Raw genomic sequence first — 23,418 nt, 5'->3', positions numbered from 1 at the left:
TGACCTAGAAAAGCCTGCCGGCAGAGGGAGGGAGGGAGGGGGGGGGGGGGGGGGGGGGGGGTGTACAGTGGCGGGATCAGCGAAAGGGGAGGGGAGGGAGGTTGGCACTCGTTCTTACTGTCTCTACATTCAGTGCATCATCCTCCCTCAGTCCACATCTGTAGCTAAGCTCTGAGAATGTGGACTTATTTTTTAAAACATGCCTATCACTATCATTGGAGTTGAGTCACAGCTTTGAGGGCTGAGATACTGGGAGCCTGATGTGGCTTTGAGAATTACTCGAAAGCTTACATCGTAAATGAGAGCGAGTTCAGACTTCAGACAAATGTAAATTTACTGTGACCGATTTAAATAAGAAGCGAGGGTGTGGCTTTCATAGAGAACTGAATTAATCTCAAATTAGGACGAGCGCTGTCCCAGCTGAGAGCAACTCTGTGTTTTTCACAGAACCTCTACAGAAGTGTCACTGAATTTACAACAGCGCTGTTCATGAGGTGCAAACACTGACGCTCACAGCAGTTTGTTCTGTAACTCGTAGCGCAGACAGAGAGAGACAATAAAACCCCGACTGGGTGCTCACCTATGTCATCATCGGTTCTGTCCATCGGGTCCTTCTCCAGGCAGTCACGCACGATGTCCCGGCTCATGAGGGGATCCGACGCTCGCTCGATGTCCTCTTCATCGTCGTCCTCCTCGGAGTCGACGGCGGTCTCTGGCAGGCCACTCAGGTCCATGTCACCCGGTTCGTTCTCTGTGGCCTAGGGAACAGGAAACAGATGAGAAATGAGTTATTGATCGGTGATGATGAGCGCGGGGAGGGATTTTGGTGCGTCTCCGTCCAACATCGGCGGTTGGCAAAACACAGCGGGCTGTCCCGTAGCCAAGGGGCAGAGTTCGAATCTGTGCAATAACCAGCGAGTCCACAGAAAGCCCCGAGACAATAAATCACCTACCTGCATGCTCATTATAAACACTGGTAGCTGCTGACCGCACCAACTCATGCTCAACTGTCAAACCTCAGACTCATTCGTAAACAGCCAGTGTAAAAATTCAGCATAATAAGGACGCAGAGGTGCAAGAGCACACACACACACACACCTGAAATCATTTCACAGTACAAACATCAGCTGCAACACACCGCATTTCCAAACAACAGCAAATGCCCCCCCCACCAAAAAAAAGACCCTTTGTGCAGGTTTGACCCACTTCATGAAATGGATTAGAGGTTTTCAGTACAGTATGAGAAAGACAGGCATCAACGCTGCATACCAAACAGCCTGCTATGCATAGCACCGAGCTAATTAACTCCCAACCTTCCTCTCCTCTCCCTCTCAGCAAACTCCACCGCCTGCCTCGCAGCCAGATCCTGTTCTTTGAAAGCACAAGATGCAAAATGTGTGGAACCAGGAAAATGAAGGAAGACGAGGAGCGAAAGTAATGCAATTACTTGTGCATGAGCGATGCTAACGGAGTTCCTCTGCTATAATCAAAGAACATATTTCTATAGATGACAGAGGGGCCACAAGCTGGTTCAGTTCACAACATGAAACCCTCTCACGGAATAAACCGAAGCAGTCAGGAAAAAGGAGGAAAAGCTCTGATAACTAACCACTCTTACCTCAGTGTGGAGCTCAACCTCAAGCTTCTTAATAGAAAGAGAAGAAAAGGTTGCCTTTGCAAAATGTCCACAAAATCCCAGAGCCAGACGCATCTTCACCTCCCAGACTGACAGTCTGCTTTTAATTTTTCAAAGCTCAGAGTCCCCGTACCCGGTCTCTCAACGAAACCCTATGTCATTTCTCCTTAAACGCCATGTGCAAAAGGCTCATTAATGATTCAGGCCAGTGTCTGAGTGGCCATTTGGGCATCACCGGCGGGTGGGGCCAGGCAGGGTCTGCAAGGATGATGTGGGTGTATGTGTGTGGCCTTTGGACAGTGGAAAGTCACAGATTCAGTGAGGAGCAGTAAACAATACAAGCAGTATTGTGCATTTGAAATGAAAACAAATAGACAAGAATAAAGGAACTAAAAGATATGTAGGATCAAAATGTCGTTCCAGGATTTCATGTACGAATCTGAAACACTCCCTGAGTTCTTTGTTTTCAAACCACAGAATGCTGCATATTCAGAGGACACACGTGTTCCTTTACAAATGCCATAATTACTAAAAAAAAAAAAGGCGCCACGTGGACACAACTTGTTAGAAACCCTAGAATTGTTTGCCTTTGTATTCGTGCACGGGCTCGTTTTCGTGTCACGTATGCGTCAAAAATCCATAAATGTGCAGTAAGCATTAAGAGTCAGTGGGCAAGTCAGGTGCTGTTAATATTTCATCAGGGCTATTCTTGGATCAATGCTTTCAGAGTCCTTCTGAAGGACCAATTTCATGATTTATTCACACACAAAACAGTGCGCCATGTTGGCAGTGACGTGAAAATGATGCGGTGCTCTTCGTATGGTGCTTCAGTCGTGGAGACGTGGAGATCAGAGCTGGATTCAGAGCTTTACATCAACAACCTGCTCGGTTTTCTCACTGCTAAATGTTGAAAAATGTAAAGTAGAATACGATTTAAATCTAAGACCAGGTGTTAAGGACCAGGCCATGATGTGTTTATTTAGCCTCTGTTATTGATTCTGACACCTCCAGCTAATGATAGAAAACTTCTGCAACATAAAATATTCAAGCAGTGACATGAGGTCACAAGTAGACACTGTGTTTCAGCAGATACAAGCTGAAAGGTTTAGGAAACAACTGCTCTGATGAATCTTTCTCTTGACACTTTGACTGCGATTCTTGACTAATCAATTTCATCAATAAAAAGCCATAAAATACAATTTTTCCAGAGCTGAATGTGACATACTCAAATTTTGTCCATAATAAAAGTCCAAACCACGAACATGTTCAATTTATTCTTGTTAAAGTCAAAGAAAAGCAGCAAATCCTCAAATTAAAAAGGACCTCAAACCAGCAAATGTTTGGTCTGTCTGCTTTAAAAAAGGACTCAAATGATTAACTTGATGAATGAAATAGCTGATTGATAAAGAGGTAGAGCGAGCACAAGCGCACACATTAAGTGAATCGCCACTGAGCTGAGCAGAGACGTTTGATCACCTGCGACAAGAGAGGAGGATTAAAACACTGAGACAGAACAAAGTTACAAATAGATCTGGTTAACAAGCGGAGAGCAGGTTGTTTTTTTTTTTTGCTATAAGTGAAAAGCTGAACGTGTAACGATCCAGAGAAGAAAGAAGGTGAAGAAAGAAGATAAAACAGGACAGTGTGTGTGTGTGTGATTCGGAGAGAGAGAGAGAGAGAGAGAGAGAGAGAGAGAGATATCAGGAGACTGCCAGAGAGCTGCTAGCAGATGGCTCTAAGACCAGGATCACAGACTGGGGACAGTAGAGCCTGTTCAACCTGACCCAGCCAGCGACAGCATGACCAAACACACACACACACACACACACACACACACACACACACACACACACACACACACACACACACACACACACACACCACTCAACAGTAACACTCATTCACACCGACCTCACGCGCAATTATAAAGCTGTATTCAGACATTTTTAATGCCCCTGCGCACAACACAAACACGAGCCAGACAGAGGTCTGAACAAAACAAAGTGATTGTGACTGATGCCCCTGAGCACAGTCACAAGCACACTTACAAACACACACACACACACACACACACACACACACACACAGAAATAGGCACACAGCAGGTGACAGTAGTGGGAGCCAATGGGGTGAGTGCGCCGTGTTAAGAGGATTAGTTGCAGCGTTTGGGGCACGTCCATAGTCACGAGAATTTGTGTGTGTGTTTTCTGTTGAGCTGAATGATGTTATATTTACCACTGGGGGGGGGGGGGGGGGGGGTACGGTTACTGGACTTCTGTCTTTTTCTTTTTTTTCTTCCTCTTCTCTTTTCAAAAACCATGAAATTGCTTGTCAGGAAATTGCTTATAAAAGCTTCTTATCACACGATATTCGTACGTCACAGCTCCCTGCGAGTTCTGTACCTCTGCTTTGCGGTGAGGAGAGACACAGCTGGAGTCAGGATGTCGGCTGGACCACCTGCTCGCAGCCACCAGCCCGTCTGCTAATCATCCGCCGAGCGGTGACAGTGTCCTATTAGTGTTTTATGGCCTATCTGGCTGCCAAGCGTTTACATTCTTTCCTGAAATGTGTTATCTTTCTTAATGAGAAAAACTCGTGCTCCCAGAGGTTCATTTGTCATTTCACCAAGGAGAGTTTCACCACGTAGGAATAACAGGAGCTTTGGTTCAACCCTCTTACTTCATTTATCGGCACAGATCGGGTCAGAAACATCGGTTAACAGTTCCTTTTACACTATACACAGGTTATACACGTCATGCTAAATTCAATTAGCCAAAAGTTAAGTTTTTTTCTCTCACTATGTGTTCCCCATTTGGTTACAACCCTGTCCGGGATTAGTGTTGTACTGAAACAAGCCAAACATCAATTTAAACGTCTGTAGATTCTCTGTTTAGAGATTTACATTTAGAAGATTGATACCACTTCCAAGCCAGCTACAGCCAGCTAACTGGCTGTTAGCTTAGCTTAGCATGCAGACTGGAAACAAGGGGAAACAGTTAGCCTGACTCTGTCTGAAGGTAACAAAAAGTGTTCTTATAAAGCTCTCTAATAAACATATTATATCTCATTTGTTTTATTTGTGTAAAAACAATGTGTTGTGGTTCCAGTCTTTCCGCTAAGCTAACTAGCTGCTAGTGCTAGCTTCATATTTGCCCTCCAGATGTTAGCGGTATGAATCCTCTCTTTTAACTTATAGCGAGAAAGTAAATAAGCCTATTTTTTATGTTTAAAGATGTAAATAGATAAAATTGGACACTTGGAGGTGTTTAATCTCACATGACTTCATCTACTGACTTCTGCACCTACTCAGCTATCCAGGGGAGTCCAGGCTGGGGATCCAGCACCAGGGTGGGGAGGCCTTACCTGGTAAATGTCTGACAGGCTGCTGCTTCCAGAGTCGCTGGTGATACTACATCCTGAGTGGCTGGAGGAGACGTGGGTCACCTGTGGGTGCAAGCCGTCGGCCAGGTGAAGTCTGCTGAAGTCTGCGGGGAGCTGCACATACACACACACAAACACACACACACACACACACACACACACAACATACACACAGATAGTCAGTATCAGCCAGCTCGGCAGCCACCACTGGTCACTCACACTAACACTCATGCTGACTGCCAGGCGTTTGGAAACACACTTAGAGACATCTCTGCTCGGATATTACTGCATTTCTTCCCTATTTCATATTTTAAAGTCGACACACAGCAATAGTGTCCTTTAATTAAGTAATTGAGCAGTCAGTCAACAGCTGTTTGGCACTTGATCTATACACCAACCATAAAAATATGGCTCCTCAAGTCTTAATTGGAAAGCAGCCTAAAAAGAATTAACAAAATGGTTGAACAAAAGGGATTTATCTTTGTCTTTATTCCAACTGGTGTGATTACCCAACGTTAACAGAACGGAAAAAAAAACCCTTAATTAGCCCCGCTGCTCGAGCTCAACTTTACACGTAATTCAGTACCAAAGCAAAAGGAAAAGGAAAACAGAAGTCCTTAATTAAATCATCCGACTTCGTGGAATCTGTCAAAAACATTCATCAACAATATGGGACTGAAAAACAGTTAAAACCACGTATCAGGACATTAACTTGCAAGTGTCAAAACGGGAAGTTAAATGATCAAAAAATAAATAAAAAAGTAAAAATTTAATTGACAAAAACGCATGAACTTTAGCGACACATTTATTTTCTTTCTCTTACACACTAGTAGGTTTCTGCTTTCAGCCGTTAAACGCACTGGAACTGCTTTCATGAACCGAGCAAACAAACAAACGAGAGCTGCATACATCAAGGAAATACCCTCATTAAAGCGTGCAACTCGGATAATCTAAATGAACGCCAGGCGGTAATGGGGGAAACCCCTCTGAGTAACTCACACTGTATAAAGTTTCACTGTAATTAGCCATATTTCAAATGAGCCAACCCACTTCTCTATGGAGATGACCCTGTAATGTAAAATACATCAGAAACGCCCTACTAAAGATTTTAGGAGGGAGCCGAATGAAACTATAACATGTATGTAGTTTGTATTTCTGCACAGTTTTTTGAAGAACATGCTGTTCTTGATCTATTTATACACGATTAGTCAAACAACAGCAAAATAGTTGCCAACTAATTTCATAATCTATTAGTTTGAGTCACTTTTTAAAGGAAAAATAATAAACATTTGTTCAATCTGCTAAAAATGTAAGTTTTTAAAAACCTTTTTTCTGTTGTGTATTATTATCAATTGATTATATATATTATGAATATTTTGAATACACAGCTATCATTCAATTAATGATTTATTAATGATTGAAATAATCATTAAAATAACCAACATTTATGTTTTAAACAAAGATATCTGTAGTTTAAAAACGTGATAGGATAAAAAATGATACCTATAATGACAGTAAATCTCACTTTCAAACTTCTTTACTTCACACATATTTACATTTGGATAATTTACCATCTGTAAATGTCAAGCAAATATCAAAGTCAACGTTTTTATTTCAAATGATAATTTATACATAATTCCAAATGTGTACAATATATAGTGTTTTAAAGCGAAATTCATCATATCTGACTAGAATACCAGAAGGGTGAATTATGAATTTAATCAAACTGCATGAACTGGTTCATGGGGTCTATAGATGTGAATATTTTATGGCTTAAATTTTTTATTTACCAATATATATTTGATCCTCAGCAGGGAGACCGCTCTGAACCACTTTCAGCTCCACTTCTGGCTGTGGCAGATCATCAATATTACATTTTTACACCTAAAAGTCAAATGTGGCTGATTTAACTAGGTTGTTTCATCCATCACACTGTTCATATGAGAGCCAAATCTAAACATCTTGAGAGGGAGTTTACAGTTTTTATTTTATTTTTTTTATTTTTAACATGCTGTATAATTTCAGATGTAGACGATAAACAAGATTTGGAATTTAATTTATGTGTGGTGATTTAAATCTTCCTCCGGATAGTAAAAACTTTCGACTGAGCCTTTTCAGAGGAAGAAAAACTTTTCTCCAGTAAATCCTGGTGAGGCTGTGACAACGGGCAGATTGTTATAACAGTCACTGCTCGGGCTTTTAGCTCTTCTCATCCGCCCTGTAAACGTTACGACGCTCTCTGAACTACAGCAGACTGGGTGTCTGTGTCGGGCTGTAAAAAAAAAAAAAACTGCACAGCCTCGGATAGTTTTGGAAATCGGTCTCAACAGCGGAGACGTGCGGAGTCTAACTTGGACGACAAATGGAATAGATTGGATAGAAAATACATTGTGGGAGGTTCACATTTGCAAGTAAATGGGTTGGAGCCATCATCTGCTCTCCAACGTACTCTAGGAAAATGTCCGTCGCCGCGGCCTCTGAGGAACTCCTCTGCGTTATGGCTTAATTAAAGAGTTTTGGAGATGCGAGGGAACGTGTTTCGCTGCCAGAGTTGTGAATGTGGAAAACTGGAAAGTGGTTTAGACTGAAAGACTTCTCACTCATCACGATTCCACAGTAAAACTGAAGGCCTTGAAGGAGCTGAGGCTGAATTGATTTAGCAGGTGTTGCAAGTTACTTGAAGACATTTCTGAGCTGATTGTGAGGAGGAAAAATTAGAGAACGAGATGCGTTTTTATTGTGCCGGCGACTAAAGACCGAGAGCCAGACAGTGCAGCTCCTGTGGCACTGAGGTGTGATGTGATTACACTGTGTCAAAGATGGCCATCACGTTTAATTATCTGGCTGGCTGCACTAACCAAAATGGTCGACCAGAGGGGCCAGCCAGTCACCACCACTCCCACCCACCCCCCAGGCTACTTTTTTTTCCCATCCCCTCGTCTGGTCGACTTCACTCTGACCGCCTCCAGCTGACTTCCATGTTATTATTACTGGCTGGACAATATTGTGTTAGTGTGATGAAAGTCTTTGTTTGTAACGGCAGTGATAAAGACTCATCACGTTTTCTTTTGATGCGACCGAAGCTGACGACGGTCCAGTGTGCAACGGCTACATGTATGTTGGAGCCGCCACTTTGAGCATTTATATATTTATTTTCAGACCGTCGCCGTCGCAGCGCTGTGGCTTTGAGGCTCAACTTCACTGTTACACTGAAGGAAATTCGTTCTGCAATGACGGATCACACACAAAAACACAGTTGGCAGCCAACAACAACGAGGGAATCTAAATCATAATAAAAGGAATAATTGTGGTGATAGTCTAGATTTTCTTTTGGTCGACAAATCTCACAAAAAAAGAAAAAGCAAAACCAACAATGATCTGACCTGATGAACCAGTATTGTAAAGTTATTTACTTTGAGTAACATTTGTTAACAAACCCCATCATTATGAGGAAATCATTATAAGTATATATTCTCTACCCATTTTCAAAGATTTACTCCTTCAACAGGAAAGAACGGCCTCGAGGTCGAGTGCCACAGAAACTAAGAAAGGAAGGAACAATAATAATAATAATAATAATAATAATAACAACAAAAATGTAGAATTTTACATCCTTCCCCTTTAAGAATATACATTTAAAGCCTCTGTTGTTAATTAGCATTACACTAGAAACACTAAATACAATGCATCTGGTTCTTGTGCATAATTATACGTTGCATTTACAAAAGCTATTGTCAGATAAAGTCAACTAAAAAAAAGAAATACTGTGCTAAAAGCATCACCGCTACACAGGACTCAAGCTAAACTTCAGCATCAAGTAAATCCCTAATTGTTTACATATTCTTAACATTGTGGTTGCACACTGAATGAGTGGGGCTGCACCAGGGAGGAGATGAATTGAATATTCTCATTATTGAGGGTACAGGACCAGTCATGTGGAGTTTATCGATACGGCCTTCCAGCCAGGCGCTGGAGTGGTCTACATGTCAATAATAATATCCCCACTGGTTTCCACAACCAGCCAGAAAAGGTCCCACCTCCTCCAAACAAACCCCCCACATACAAGCCCCTCCCCCCGGAGAGAGGGAGAGATAAAGGGAGGGCAGGAACAAGGGATAAAGGGGAGAGGATAATAAACACTTAATCCTTTCTCTCCGCTCATTTAGGTCATCAGTCTGTTGGTCAATAAGCCAGGGTCCATTCAGTCCATAGGCATGTGCTCCATTGACCTCTTCGGCCCGATGGCATGCAAGATATTGGGCCAAGATGGATGCCGGCACAATGATAAGGACACGCACTCATTAAGCTTTTCCAATCAGTGGCACGACGACGCGTAAAATACAGGCACTGTGCATTATTAACCCCAATCGATCTGCGTCTGAGTCTGAAATAACACGCTATTGTTTAAATCTGTCTCCAGTACGCTCGACATCGACCCGCAGCACCACATTACGATCATTCTCCTACCTGATACGGGTCTCTCTGTGCTCCTGTGCTCCAAGTTCAGTGTTCTCTCGCAAACAAATGAAGCGAGCTCTGCGGAACCGCCAGCCGAAAATACGTACAATCAGCTGTCACAGGAGGATTAAGCATCGCTCTAATGCCTGAGCCACAACACTCAGTTCTGCCTACATGTGAGCAGATGTGGCGCTCCTTAAATTACACTGTAGACCTAATGACCTAGATTGCTGGGTGGAAGCCCTGGGTGGAAGCGCTGGCTGGCTCTCAATCTCTTTACCGCCTTTATATGCTGTGGGTGAATCTGTGCTACTGCACTCGATGTCCGATGCTGTGGGTGGCCAAGCTCAGAAATGCAAACCCTGCATGGTGTGCAAAGCAAAGACTCCCACCTTATATGAAAGCAGTTACATTTAAATTGCTAGTTTAATAGGTTTAAATCATTTAGCGAAACACAACAAAAGATTTTCTTTTCCTCTCTGAATTCAAGCAGCTTTAAACTTCCTGCAGCTACACTTCTCCTTTAACCATCTCACACGAGGTTTTTAACTTTGTCTGCTTGTTGAGGAGACAACAGACACATCCCAGAGTTTCCCCTGACCACGGTGGCAGCTTCTCGCTTTCCTGAGCTTCACGGATCAAGAGATTAAAACCCTTTCAGCGGGGTGTCCGATTAAATGGGCCTGATATGCTCTCTGGGCTTTCCTCTCCCTGGTTACAGCTCCACCAGTCAGCACCACACAGGCCAGCAGTTAAACAGAGGGACATGATTACCTATAATGAGGAACGCAGTCCACTGTACTGCTACTACCGTCACAGTTGTTCCAGATGTTGGAAATGCAACAAATCAATAAATCTTCTTCTTCTTGTTCAGATCATATGGGTGATGACATTTATATATTTTATTTACATATCAGGTAAAGAAAAATGCAGTTTACAAAAGCTGCACACAGGAGGCTCTGAGCGTCAAGTCGCTGACAGCAATCTCCATCTGATTTATTATCCAAACCCAGCAAGGCTGAAACATTCGGGCACAGGTCGTCCACATATAGACATCAATTCCATAAAATGTTCAAAGATAAGGCGACGACATTCATGGCCGAGCTATCGCCAAGAGATGAAGCCATCAAGGTCCATAAACAGCTGATAAATCAATATGAGTTGCACTGTGACTGTGTAAGTCAACATGTGCCTTGTTGCAGCGAAGATAAAAATGCAGCTGTATGAATGGAAATTGCAGATAAAAGAGAGAAAGGAGCAGCAGTCTGGGCATTATACACATTGCAGCCAATGGTCATGAGCCTACTGTGGTGATGTCATTACTGTAATAGGATATGGTGGCTGTTATTGACGCTACCCATGGTGGGCTGCCTGCTGGGATAAATTAATATTTACACAAGCCTCAATTTAAATGCTAAAAACATAAGAAAACAACAACAACAACACAAAAAAAAAAAAAGAAATGAAGGGGACAGGAGAAAAAGATAGAGAGAATCTGAACATATATAATCTAAAGACTTTTACCAAGACTGGGACAAAAATGAAACTAAATCAAAAATAAATCTGCCAAAATAAAAAAAAAAACCCCCTCAAATACCATGTACAATGCTGACTAATGTGTTAACTTGCTGAGTTGTCTCAACTTGATGTGCATGTATGTTGGACTTCGCTGCAGAAACGACTCTACGCTGCCAATAACGATCCTCCAGTTAGAACGATGTGCTACTTGCCTTTCCCTGTTAAAAGTAACTATAATAACCACACAATAAATATTTTCAGGATATTTTAAGTGTGCGGAGTGGCTACCACCCACGTGGTTCTGTGCTTTTGAGAGATTCCTGGAAAACCGGCCAAATCGATGTTGAAAGATCTGTTTCCATAAGGGGATTACTCAAATGACACAGCACATCTTCGTGTCTATAGATTACAGAGGTCTAACCAGCCAAAGAGTGCCTTAAAATATTACACACTATAAAAAGCTACAGTCAGCATCAACATACAAATTAGCGGCACAGCGCACTATGAATTCATGTTAAAGCCCTCGAGCCATTAAAAGATTTAGTTTAGGCAACACAAGGCAACGCATGTTTGTTTGTATAGCACTTTTGAAAAACAAGGCGACTACTTTACATAAGACGTAAACAGGCTGTAAGACATGTACAGCATTACTAGCTTCACTTATGGAGATTTCCCTTCAGCTACATATGGCAGATAAACAAATAGCACTGCACTCCTAAGTATCCATTTTAGGAAAAAGGAAAACAAAAAAATGTTGATAAAAGATGTTTAAATATGTAGATTAAGAGGTAGTAGAAATGGAGGGTGCTCACATCTGCAGTATGATTAGTATCCTGTAAGGCCTCAATGAGGGAAGCTGCACAAACTGTGTGTAAAGTGGATGAAATATATCATCAACAATGACACATCTGTGACTATTATAGGAATATTAAGGTGATTTTTCGTTCAGCATCTGTGCTCTGCGATCCAAGAACCGTCCATCAGTGTGATTTACAACCCTGCCTGCTGTGTGTGTGTGTGTGTGTGTGTGTGTGTGTGTGTGTGTGGTGTGGTCCCGGTGTGTGAGTGATGCCAGCGGCGCTGACAGCCGATCAATCCGTTTACCGTTCAAGTGCAGATCAGCTCGGGCCTCCGAGTGTCTGCTGGAGCCGCCGGCTGCTTCTAGCACCACGGACAGCGCCACTAGCGCGCGGCTGTAAATTAACCGGTGGGTCAAACTCGTGCTATCGTCATGAAACAAACAAACAAACAAACAAAAAACGGACTAGATACTAAAAAATATCAACAATAATCTTATAAAGACTCGATTTCATCTAGAATCACTCACCCTGCATAATTTACTGCGAAGCTATAACAGCTCATAGAGGCTAAAGGTGGGATAACTGAATTTAGGGCAGCTTCATCTCTGAACACATGACATCACCTCCCATCAAACCACCCTGATCTATTGCTTTCAGCTGCTGTGTGCTTTTTTTCTCTCTCCAGTGCAAATGGCACCTGGTTCATTTCCCGGGCACGTCTTATGGACCTATAATCAAATATTGTCACCTCGCTGCGCTGTAAAACATTATGTGGGCAGAGACGTCGGTCATTAAACACACACACACACACACACACATCTGCACCATACATGTGTGTGTCTTTAACCTAAAGGAAAAATAATCACTCTTACAGCCTATCTATACAAGATCGATAGTGTGTCTTGTTGACCTGGCGCTGCATGTTATATTTTAATTACCTACCGACGTATGTTATTAAAAGGTAGCCTGCTGGGCCTGATGTGTGCGTGTGTCTGCGCGCGTGAGTGACAGCAAGCACATGGCGGCCGTTTCTAGTACAACACACTGACACACATCGGAGGCTCGACAGGGCAATAATCAGCCTCTGATCAACATGTTCGGGTTTCTGTCTCGTCCTTGCTCTGCCCCGCGTTCATTCATCCTGCACAGGCTCGATAGAAATCCGATGCACATCCATTACATACGGCCGGTAATCATATCTAGTGGGTCATAAATGAGGGAGGGGGAGAAAAAAAAAAACTGAACGATGGGGAGAAAACACTGCACGTCGACAGGATACTTACCGGGGTTTTATCTTGCTGGCTCGGGACTCCATTGCTGTCTGATGCTGCTAATGGTTTCATAATGAAGAAATGTTCGCCGGGCTAAAATCTAACATCCCGGAGCTGCTCTATGCCACAGCATAGACCCCCATCTTCATCCAAGCCACCTGCCCTCTCCTCTGCCCTCCCTTCCCTTCCCTCGGCTGCACCGTGTCTCTGGCAGGAGGCGGCGGCTTGTCAGTTTTGGGAGTATCCGCTGCTCCTTGGCCTGATTAGACTCTCCAAACCAACACCAGCCTCCCCGCTGCTTCCCACTGAAATATCTCAAAACCACGGCGGAGGAGGAAGGAAGGAGGAGGAGGAAGGAAGGAGGAGGAAGGCGGAGGAAGAGAGAGAGAGAGATTTAAAAAGAAAAAAAAAAGATCTTTTTATCCAAGCAAAGAAAAAAGCAGCGTCTTCTCTCCGCGCACTTGACAATCACATCTCCAGCCGGAGGAGCCGCGGCGCGTCGATAATAAAGCAGAAAACAGGGGGGGAAAAAAAAGATGATGAGAAAAATGGCTGACAACACTTTCACTCACGTTTGCTCCCTCCGCCTTCCCTCTCTATCTATCTCTCCCCTCCCTCTCCCGAAAGTAAAGCCACACACACGAAAACACGCGCGCACACAAACGCCTTTATGCACCATTAGATTATTTGAAGACCGAGACGCCCGCAGCCTCCACCGAGCTACTGTACGTTAAAGCCAGCGGTTTGTTTGTAACGGGAGCAGGGGGATGTGTGTATGTGTGTCAGGGGTGGAGGAGGGGAGGAGGGGGTGGTGGCGGTGGTGGAGGGGGATATGGAGGAGGGTGAGAGGGGGGTGGTGGTGGTGGTGGTGGTAAGGACCTCCTCCCTGCCTGACAGTGATGCTGTAAGAGCGGCCACGATGGCTGTGGCTCCTCTGGAGGGCTTACAACGCCCCCAGCGCGGGATGGAGAGGTGGAAAGAGGAGAAGGGCGGTTTGAGAAACTGAAAGTGAGGAAGGGAGATGGAGATGGAGAGATGAAATGAGACGACACGCAGAGCGGGGGCTGCAGACGAGCGGGTGGGAGGATAAAAAAAAAGAGAAAGAGAAAGAATTACAGGGTAGAGAGATGGATAGATGGATGGATGGAGAGATGGAGGGAGGAGAGGAGCACAGTGCGAGTAATGCCATTATCACGCTCACTTCGGCACAAGACAGCGGCTGGAGCCGGTTGGCATGGTAACCGCATGAAGGAAAGCCATTTCCTGGGCGGGGAGACAAGAGACGGAGACAGAGGCACTTCCTCTTGAGAGGGTGAGTAAAAAAGGGAAGAGAGGAGGAGAGAAGGAGTAGCATCATTTTTTAGAGTAGAGGAGTAAAAAGATGGAGAAGGAGGCAGAGGAGGGAGAGAGTGTTCAGAGCGGGCCAACAGCGGCGAAACACGGGAGACTGGCAGCGGATGATGTCACTCCGTCGCCGTCACTCAGCTGGAATAGCCATGGCAACTGGGTGAGCACGAGCTACCCCGCACCCAACTCGATCCACACCCCCCCACACACACACACACCCTCCACCCCCCCCACCCCCTTTTTAACACACCCTCCGGGGCCCTCAGTTGCTGTGGCGACGGAAGCAGCGAGACATGGCGAAATGGAGGAGGAGGCGAGTGTGTTTGTAAAAAGAGACAGAGACTCTCCCACTTCACCTTCACTCAGCTCCACTACAATGTGCAGCAGCAGCGTCACTCACACGGCCTCACGTGACACATAAACAACAGCACCACACGTCTCTCGCTTTGTGAGAGCAGGAGGGAAAATGTGTGTGTGATATGTGTGTGTGTGTGTGTTGGTGTGTAATCAGGGACTCTGGATGTTAAAGGTCCCACATATGAAGGTCTCCTGACAGACAGAGACACAGGCAGGGTGACAATCAAGACTTAATGCAGTTCACATCTACATCACAGAACAACCAGCAGCTCAGCTCGCAACCAAAACACAAACATAAGGACTTAATATTTCCAACTGCAGCTGTCAGAGACAAAGCAGCACATCAAACAGAAGTGTCTCGCCTTCAAAAAGTAGACACAACATTTATTTTTTATTTCTCTTATATGTCATTTCACTGTCAAACCACCGTCCTCCATCTTTGACAGTGTCAGTCATTTTCTGTATTACAGTTATTTTCCTTGTCATTTTGATGTTAGTGCAATATAACTGTGTAAAGCTCAACACAAAAATATGAACATTAAACATCATTTTAGCATCAAAAGCTACCGGACAGTTTATCGATGTGAGTATTGGCAGAAAATGTTTATTATTTTGACGAGTGATTAACAGTTTAATTGGTCTATTGAGCAAAAATGTCACTCAGTGGTTTATTTTTTGTGTATTAGCATTTCTTTGAATATCTTGTTCAATATTTAAAATATCTGACACATTAATAAGTAATAATCATAACCCTTGGTTGCAGTTGGACATTATTTTCATTTATGAACAAGGATCATGACGATTTCTGAGCGTCACACTTGATGATCAGATTGAAATTGTGCAGAAATTGTTCACACACTGACAGACACAGAGTCTCGAATATAAAAAGTAGTTTCCGACCACGATTAATGCACATCTTAAAAAAACAGCAGCAGCTAATCCAATAAAACCAATAAAACATCCGACACATTAATTTTCTGTGTGTGCAGACAGCTGAGGCCGGAGCTTTTTGTTATGGTGCATAAAGAGCCTGACTGCTCCGGCTCAGACAATGCCTAGAAAGCAGCGTACTACTAGCTGGTTTTGGAGCTGCTCCAGTCAAAGCAATGGGGAGGTGAGTGGGAGGCGGCGGTGGGGGAGGGAAGCTGGAGACCCGGTATGACATCACCTCTCCTGCCCCGAGCCATGATGTAATGTATCAAAACAACAAAAAAGCTCAGGTGCTTTGCTGTGCAGCTCGGTCATTAACGTCTCCAGCAATCGCCGGGGGGGCAGGGTGATGTGGCAGAGAGGGCCGGGGCATCATTACATCACCGAGGCAACGGGGTCGCGTCTGGGGAATATCAGATCTTCCTCCTGCCCAACCCCCCTCGTTTAAAGCTTTCGAGGAACAAACAAGCCATTTTTTTTTTTTTACTGACTAATCACAAGCTGAATGTAAAGGGAAAGAGGCGGGGGGGCATCGATCTTAGACGACTGCGACAGTGATGTGAGAAACGCCACTTGAGAATAACATTAATGCACTCATGCTCAATTGCAGTGTGTGCTAAATGCATGAGGTGGAGGGGGGGGGGGGGGGGGTCTCATCTGGCCATTTGTAAACAGTCTGTGAACCTGGCATGCCTGCAATTTACAGGGTGGGTCATGTGATGTTTTTTTGCTTGTTGATGCGCAGCATTAGAGCCATAAAAACCTCATTACACACACACACACACACACACACACACACACACACACACACACACACACACACACACACACACACTCATACAGACACACACACAGGCAAGTGTTTCAAGAGTGATAACAGACAAAGAAATCATTACATGGCAACATCTTTAAATCATCCACCTTCTTCAACGCATTAATTCAACCCAACCCAAACAGCAGAAGAGACTCACATTTCAAACCTTTCAACAGAGACGTGAGTCAGTGTGTCTTACAGAGCGACATGAGCATTTGTTTCTGCATTACACTCATAACACATCTGCAATAAAAAAAAAAAGTAATTCAGCATCGTAAAGCATTCACTTAATTCATCAGATGCTCAGATATCAAGTAGAAGCATGAACCAATCAATCTGAGAGTCGGTGTTTCAGTTCCTCACCTGACAGTCTGTGTATTGGGACTTTAATGACCCTCGTATTCGCACTAGCCTGACAGGAAGAGAGCACACGTGGAGTGAAATACAGCTCTCCAACTAAAACGTAACTTTTTCCCCCCGAGCAGTTTTGTGTGACTGAGTCGTGTAAGTGATTTGAAAATGACATGTCCTGACAGGAGAGGTGTTCTGTATAGTATAAGGCTGGTTTTACTCTAATTTTTATTTCTTTTTTTTTTTTTACTGTCAACAAATCAGTCTGAATACCTTCAGATGTGTTTTCTCTGCTTGTGGCACTTCAGCCCCTGAAGATTCAAGTCTTTAAAAACTTTTAAAAAATTTTTAAGAAAACGTTACTCAAACAGGAGTAAATTATTCATTTGTTAAGGACTATTTTCAGCTGCGGATTAAGACACTTTTGCTACTGGTGAGTATTTATATCAGTATGACGGTGTGTGGGAAACAAACTACAGTGTCCATGTTTATTACAACAAAGGAACGTGTCACCCAGTGCAACACCGAGGCTCATGTATGTGTTTTTGCCCAAGGTTTGGACCACAGCGGACGTCTACGCCACACAGGACAAACCTCATTAGTAGCATCAAGTCAAGGACAATAATAAAGAAAATACAGAGCATTGCCTTCTCCTTTAAATCAACACTGACAAGTCTGTGGTGCGTAGAGGAAGATTTTCTAACCGAGATGACGAGGATGTGAAGAGGAGACAGAATATCCAGCAGCACATACACAATCAACCAGCCTGAATCTTCAACATAAAACTACATCTTGCATCACTGAACACCGAGACTTCAGCTCCCAATCTTATCTGATTTGCAGTGAGTGAGCAGGTTGTTTTGTTTTGGGTTTTTTTTTTTTCCCCAGCATCTTGCTCAAGAAAACTTCAACAAGACACATGAACACTCAGAAACACACACACACACACACATACACACACACAACATACTCTCATTTATTGATCTGTGTCTGACATCCTTCACTGGATTTGTATGTAAGCCAACAGGAAGCCACATGTAGAGGAAGCGCAGCGCTGCCGACTGCCAGCTCGGTGCATTAATCCTTGATGTCGGTCCCATTACAACACCTCTAAATAGCATTGTTAGAACGAGAAAGATGATCTAATAAAGAGACTACATTTTCATAGCTGCTGCGGCCCCAGGGATTATTTCATTTATCAAGCTGTTACCTGCACGCCGCTCTGAAAATAATTTGGCAGAAACACACGCGCGTTTAAAAGATTATGGTTGTAGGTGCACGGGGCCAAAACATCTGTCATACCCTGTGCACCTGCTCCAGGGTGCATAAATCAAAATGTGGAATGAAGGGAGATGCTTTTAGAAAAAATAAAGAGTGAGTGAAAAGTCGATGATTAATTAAAGGTTTCCGGATCAGGTTATAGACTAACTGTGGAGGTTTACGAACTGGAAGCCTTTAACTGTACGGTGAAGGTCTCAGTGAGTCAGTTGGCCGCAGGAAGCAAGTGTCACCTTCCTGTTTCTTGCCCAGTGTTCCCGTTTCTCTCCGTTACATACAAGAAAGAAATGAAGAAAGAGGTGAAGGCAATCATTGCATGAGATAAGCTAAAGGAACTGATACTGAAACTGTCAATTCAACTCCTCGTCAGGAAAATCCTAAATTAAAACACAGGTTATGGAGTCATGGAGGTCATGTGGGCTGTATCTATAGATATAAACAGACCGCCATGCGTTTAGTCATGTAGCTAGCATGTCTCAAACAGCTCTGGCTATACCTTCTAAAAGGCACTACTGTTGTGTAGCTTTATGTCTGAATATTTTACCTCAAGCTAGTTGGATTCTCCATTTTTACTCAGATATGCTAATGGTCAATACATCAGTAAACTAAACCACACCAAACCACCAAACCGTGATCGCAATCTTTTATCAGGTTCTCATCGTTATCTTCCTCAGCATTAACATGCAAACAGAGACTGTGCAGCCAACATGAAGCAACAACTGCACACATGTTATTTTACACTCATGGAAAAGCTCGTTTTAACCCTTATTTACCCAGACAAGCCGATGAGGCGTTATCTCAATATCTGGTGTGTTTCCTGCAGCAGTTGGCGTCGTCTAACAGCAGCTCAACACTGAGCGGATCAAACAGCTGTGCTACCAATTGTTTAGAGAGATTTTGATCCAATTTAAGCGACACAAACAACAAAAAACGAGTTACTTTTGTAACGCTCGCCACGCTGGCTCATTACCATCTAAATAAATGTCATCCGTCAACCCTTTTGAAAATACTCAAAAAAGGTCTTTGAATGTCAGAACTGACATGAAAAGCACATCAAATGTCAGTGAAGTGTGTCCTATAACACCGGCTGAGGAATGAACCACAGCTGGTTGTAAATGAGTAGCTGAGCTTCCTCACTGGCACAAGGCGCAGCTTCAGCTGTGTTATCCAGTATGAACTCTGCCCAAAAATATCTGTTCTATTTCCATCAAAGCTTAATGTTTGATATGTTGCCATAAATAACTAGGAATAACTAGAAACGCAGATTCTGTTTTTGCTGCCTGCGCTGAAAGGGAGACGCTTGAGATCTCAATTCAACCAAACAAAGGAAGAGCGATTTTTAACTGCAACTCAAAATGCACATTTACTGTATTAGATACTATAGAAAATAAATGAACTGTGTCGTCTTTCATCAATCACCATGACCGTGTTTGACAATCAAGTCAGTTCCACTATCTTTGCTAATTTAAAAATAATGTAAAAGCTCCAGAGCTGAAACAATTAGTTGATTAACTGGTCAACATAATTAAAGATTGATTAATCATTTATGTGACATTTCAAGCATAAAAAGCCAGTTAATCCACGCTTCTTGAATCAGAGTATTTCCTGGTTTTCTTACAGTAAATTCAATATGTTTGTCCGTGAGACGAGGAATGCATGGGGAAAAGAAAACGATAAAGAAAAAAGAAAAAAGAAAAAGTGTATGATGAACTGTTTCTGCTTTCACGGTTGCAGTTCCTACACAATGTCTATTCAAAACGAAGGCTTTTGTATCTCTGCACAGCTGAAGCAGAGCAGCCTGTCACAAAGGACAGCTCTAAAAATAGGAGCTCGGCTTTTCCTCGGCCGAGAGTGGCAGGTTTGTTCTCTGTGCTCTCGCATTTCTCAGCAGGTCTGACTGCTCAACACCTTGAGCTCTGATCTTTTCAACCTCTTACTCGCTATCCATTTCTGCCCGGACACTGCAGGGCCCTCATGATGAAACGCTGCGATATGACATACCGGATCCGGACCTCGCGGGTGGGGAATGGTGATACTGTGTTTAAATGCTTTATAACTGAAGTCCACGCAGCGGGGATGTTAGATATGCTACGATGAGTGCCTTTTAAAGCCATCATAATTAAACACTTGGCACATTAACATCACCATCAGCAGATCATCGCAACAAAGAGGCAGGAACCACTAGAACCAGGGCCCACACAGCAGGGATAATAATAATCCAAAGAGCCTAAAGACAGTCAATACCATTATCAAACACATCAGCCGTGTTTCAGATACTACACACCTCCATCAGGTAAATTGCCGCCATTATCTGAGTGTACAGGCCATAAGCTGTACCAGGAGTGATGTTTATCATTTCTCTATCATCACTTGGCGACATGATGAGGTCCATTCTCAAACAAGCATGCTTATTTTCAGATCTAAAACAAGGTAATATGTGTAATATGTTTTGTTTTTTGTAATCATCAGGGATGTTTTAGAGGAATTGAATCCATGTTGTTATAGAGGTGATAGAAGTGGAGTGTGGTGCAGAGTCCCCTCTTCACTTTTATCAGACCAGCAAATGGAAGGTATTTATTAAGGAAGTCTACCAGTAGCTACAGATACGACAAATGGGGAACAGACGCAGATAAAAACCACTAACAGAAGCACAGACACAGACAGCTAGGAAACGCAGAAAACACACACACACACACACACACATATATAGTAAGCACAACAAACAATTGTTAATAGATACGGTACCTGAGGTTTATTGCATTCCTGGGAGCCATGTTAAGGAGAGAGCCATGAAAAGAAGAGAAGGAGATGAAAGTTATCAAACATGCCGTTTGCCAGTCGAGGATGTGAGATATTGAGGGTGAAAGCTTCACTGACTTGTTACAACGTTCTGCACCGACTTAAACACAGACTGAATGTAGCTGCATGTGACTGCATCCCAAAATATTTCTCACAGTCAGACAAAAAAAAAAAAGCTTGAAGACAAGTAAGTTCCAACGTTCAGGTAGTCGATTCTCTTCAGTGTTAAACAAAAAGCTGAAAACAAATATTATATCAACCTGCCGGCAAAAATATCTTTCTCATTGTTCTGGGTCTCAGCAGATTAATGAATATTCAAGGTGAAAATTCAACTTTCTCACTGCTCTTAGCCAAGGACAGGTAGAGAACACACACACACACACACACACACACACACACACGCATTATTATTCTGTCTTGCACACACACACACACATCCTTCCCATTGCAGCATGCCTGCAGATTACTGAGCAGATGACTTTAACTTCTCAACCTCCTCATTACCACTGCAGGACATTTTCCACCTCGAGCCAGACAATAATACTCCAATTAAAAAGGTGTTACGTTTTAGTGGTTTTTAAAAACTTTGGTTTAATTACATCAAATCTTAGAGACTCAATCTCAAAGCTGTTCTCAAATTTAAGATCACACTTCATACAAACTCCGTTGATTTCTGTTGTTCTTCTTCCGTCTTTGAATTGGACAAATTATTTAATTAAAAACTAGTATTGATGCTGCCTTTGTTTTGTTGCCCAGGTCTTTCTTTTTTAAATCCAGTCAACCAGAGAGAAAAGTTTATTTGCCAGTGAACTTATTTATCTAAAGAAAAAAGAACAAAACATGAATTTAGCATCAGTGGTTTACAGCTTTGCACTTTAGTTGCTTATGCTAACGCTAGCTTCAAAGGCAGGATGAAACACCTCTATGAAAACTGGTGTTGTTGAAAGAATAGTCTTACTACATCTTGGGAAATACATTTATTTGATGAGAAATTGATGCCCCTTTCATGTCCGTATGCTAAATATGAAGCTATGGCTAGCAGCTAATTAGCTTAGGTTAGCTAAAAGAATGGAAATAAGGGGAAAAAGCACCATGAAACCACAACATTGTTGTTTTTACACTGATGGATTAAACATACAAGACATACTATATTTTGTTACCTTTGGACAGAGCCAAGCTAGCTGTTCCCCCCTCTTTCCAGTCTTTATGCTAAGCTAAGCTAACTGGCAGCAGCTGCAGACAATGTGAAATCTTCCACATCCACGTCTCAAGCATGAAAGCTGACGACATCTTCATCTGCAGTAACTCCGCTTCGATCTTGAAGCCATTAAAAAGTTGTCAGTTGATGAGTGACCAATGTCACTGTCAAGGGCACTCCAACAGAGCACATGATTGCTGCTGGACACATTGGCTCTTTCAGGGATTAAACCTGTGACCTTCTGATTACAGGGCGGCCTCGCTAACCACCAGGCTGCCCGGACGGAGGAGAGGAGTAAAAGGAGTATTGATTGTCTGCCTCCTGCCTCTTGTATAATTATAGAACAGCTGTTTGGGGCCTTGGATGCCCTCCTGGCCACTGAGTAAACCCAGAGGAGGAGGAATATTACTCATCTGCTCAGAGATTTCGGGGTGGTGTGGGGGGCGGAGGAGGGGTTTGGGAGGGGAGAAAAAAAGAGGAGAGTGGGTAAAGGAGATAAGGTGGATGGATAAAATCAGGAGCGCAGCGTTCAGTAAACACGAGGCCTCGACAGCAGCCGCGTCAACATTTCATTTCAAACTGAGTGACAGACAGAATCTGCACAAAGGCCTTAAAGTGAGTGGCTGAGTGAGAGATCAGAGAGGAAATCTGTGTGTACGTGTGTGTGGGTGCGCATGTGTGTGTTAGCGCATGTGTGTGTGTGTGCATGTGTGTGTGTCAGGTTCGACAGCACAAATGGCTGTTGATATTAGAGGAAGAGATAACGACTGTGAGATAAAGTGCAAAATGGAGAGCTACTGAAAAATGGAGATTACAAGCCTTTTGCTAGGGAGAATATATAAAGATCAAGTGTGTGTGTGTGTGTGTGCGCGCGTGTGTGTGTGTGACAGAGAGAGAGAGAGAGAGAGAGAGAGAGATGCTAGAAATAACTGGTGTCCACTGTGAACAAGGCACCCAAGTGTTAACCCACTGCTCTGAGCACACAGGACATGTGTTGAATTCAAAACACTGTCCTCTTTCACTGGCCTGATTTATCCAGGACACATCTATGGAAACAGAAATTTATTTTTATTCATCTATCCTTAGCCCCTTAAATCCCTGGATCGCCATCTTCGCTTCCAATGGTGACAAACCACAAATTTAAGCTCAAGCCATTTCTGCGAAGATACGTGGAGATAAAACTTAAGAGAAGTAAAAGAGAGCAAGAATTTATATCATGTTATAAATCAGAAGCTTTTAATGTTAGCCAATAAGGAAATAAAAGCAGGTGTGGTCGTTGA

At 43.2% G+C, this 23,418-nt stretch overlaps 1 protein-coding gene across 12 annotated transcripts in view; it reads right to left on the bottom strand.

Moving 5' to 3' along the window:
- rapgef2b (Rap guanine nucleotide exchange factor 2b) overlaps window positions 1-23,418 on the bottom strand; it is a 103,156-nt gene that overhangs the window by 22,320 nt on the left and 57,418 nt on the right. For 7 of the 12 annotated variants that reach the window (XM_087174047.1, XM_087174048.1, XM_023406420.2 and 4 more), the window contains 3 exons: window positions 20,887-20,904; window positions 5,000-5,131; window positions 581-758 (listed from right to left, as the gene is read on the bottom strand). In XM_087174047.1, coding sequence (XP_087030173.1) covers window positions 581-758; window positions 5,000-5,131; window positions 20,887-20,904 — 328 coding nt within the window. Of the gene's footprint in view, window positions 1-580; window positions 759-4,999; window positions 5,132-13,076; window positions 13,420-20,886; window positions 20,905-23,418 lie in introns of those variants that run through there. The other 5 variants (XM_087174051.1, XM_023406418.2, XM_087174054.1 and 2 more) reach the window with 4 other exon arrangements.

The sequence above is a fragment of the Seriola lalandi genome, unplaced genomic scaffold (genome assembly GCF_002814215.2).
Source record: "Seriola lalandi dorsalis isolate HSWRI2012SDOR001 ecotype SW California unplaced genomic scaffold, Sedor1 jcf7180002054307, whole genome shotgun sequence".
NCBI lineage: Eukaryota > Metazoa > Chordata > Actinopteri > Carangiformes > Carangidae > Seriola > Seriola lalandi.
Note: the sequence above shows the minus strand (reverse complement) of the source record. Positions and strands in the feature narration are given on the sequence as shown.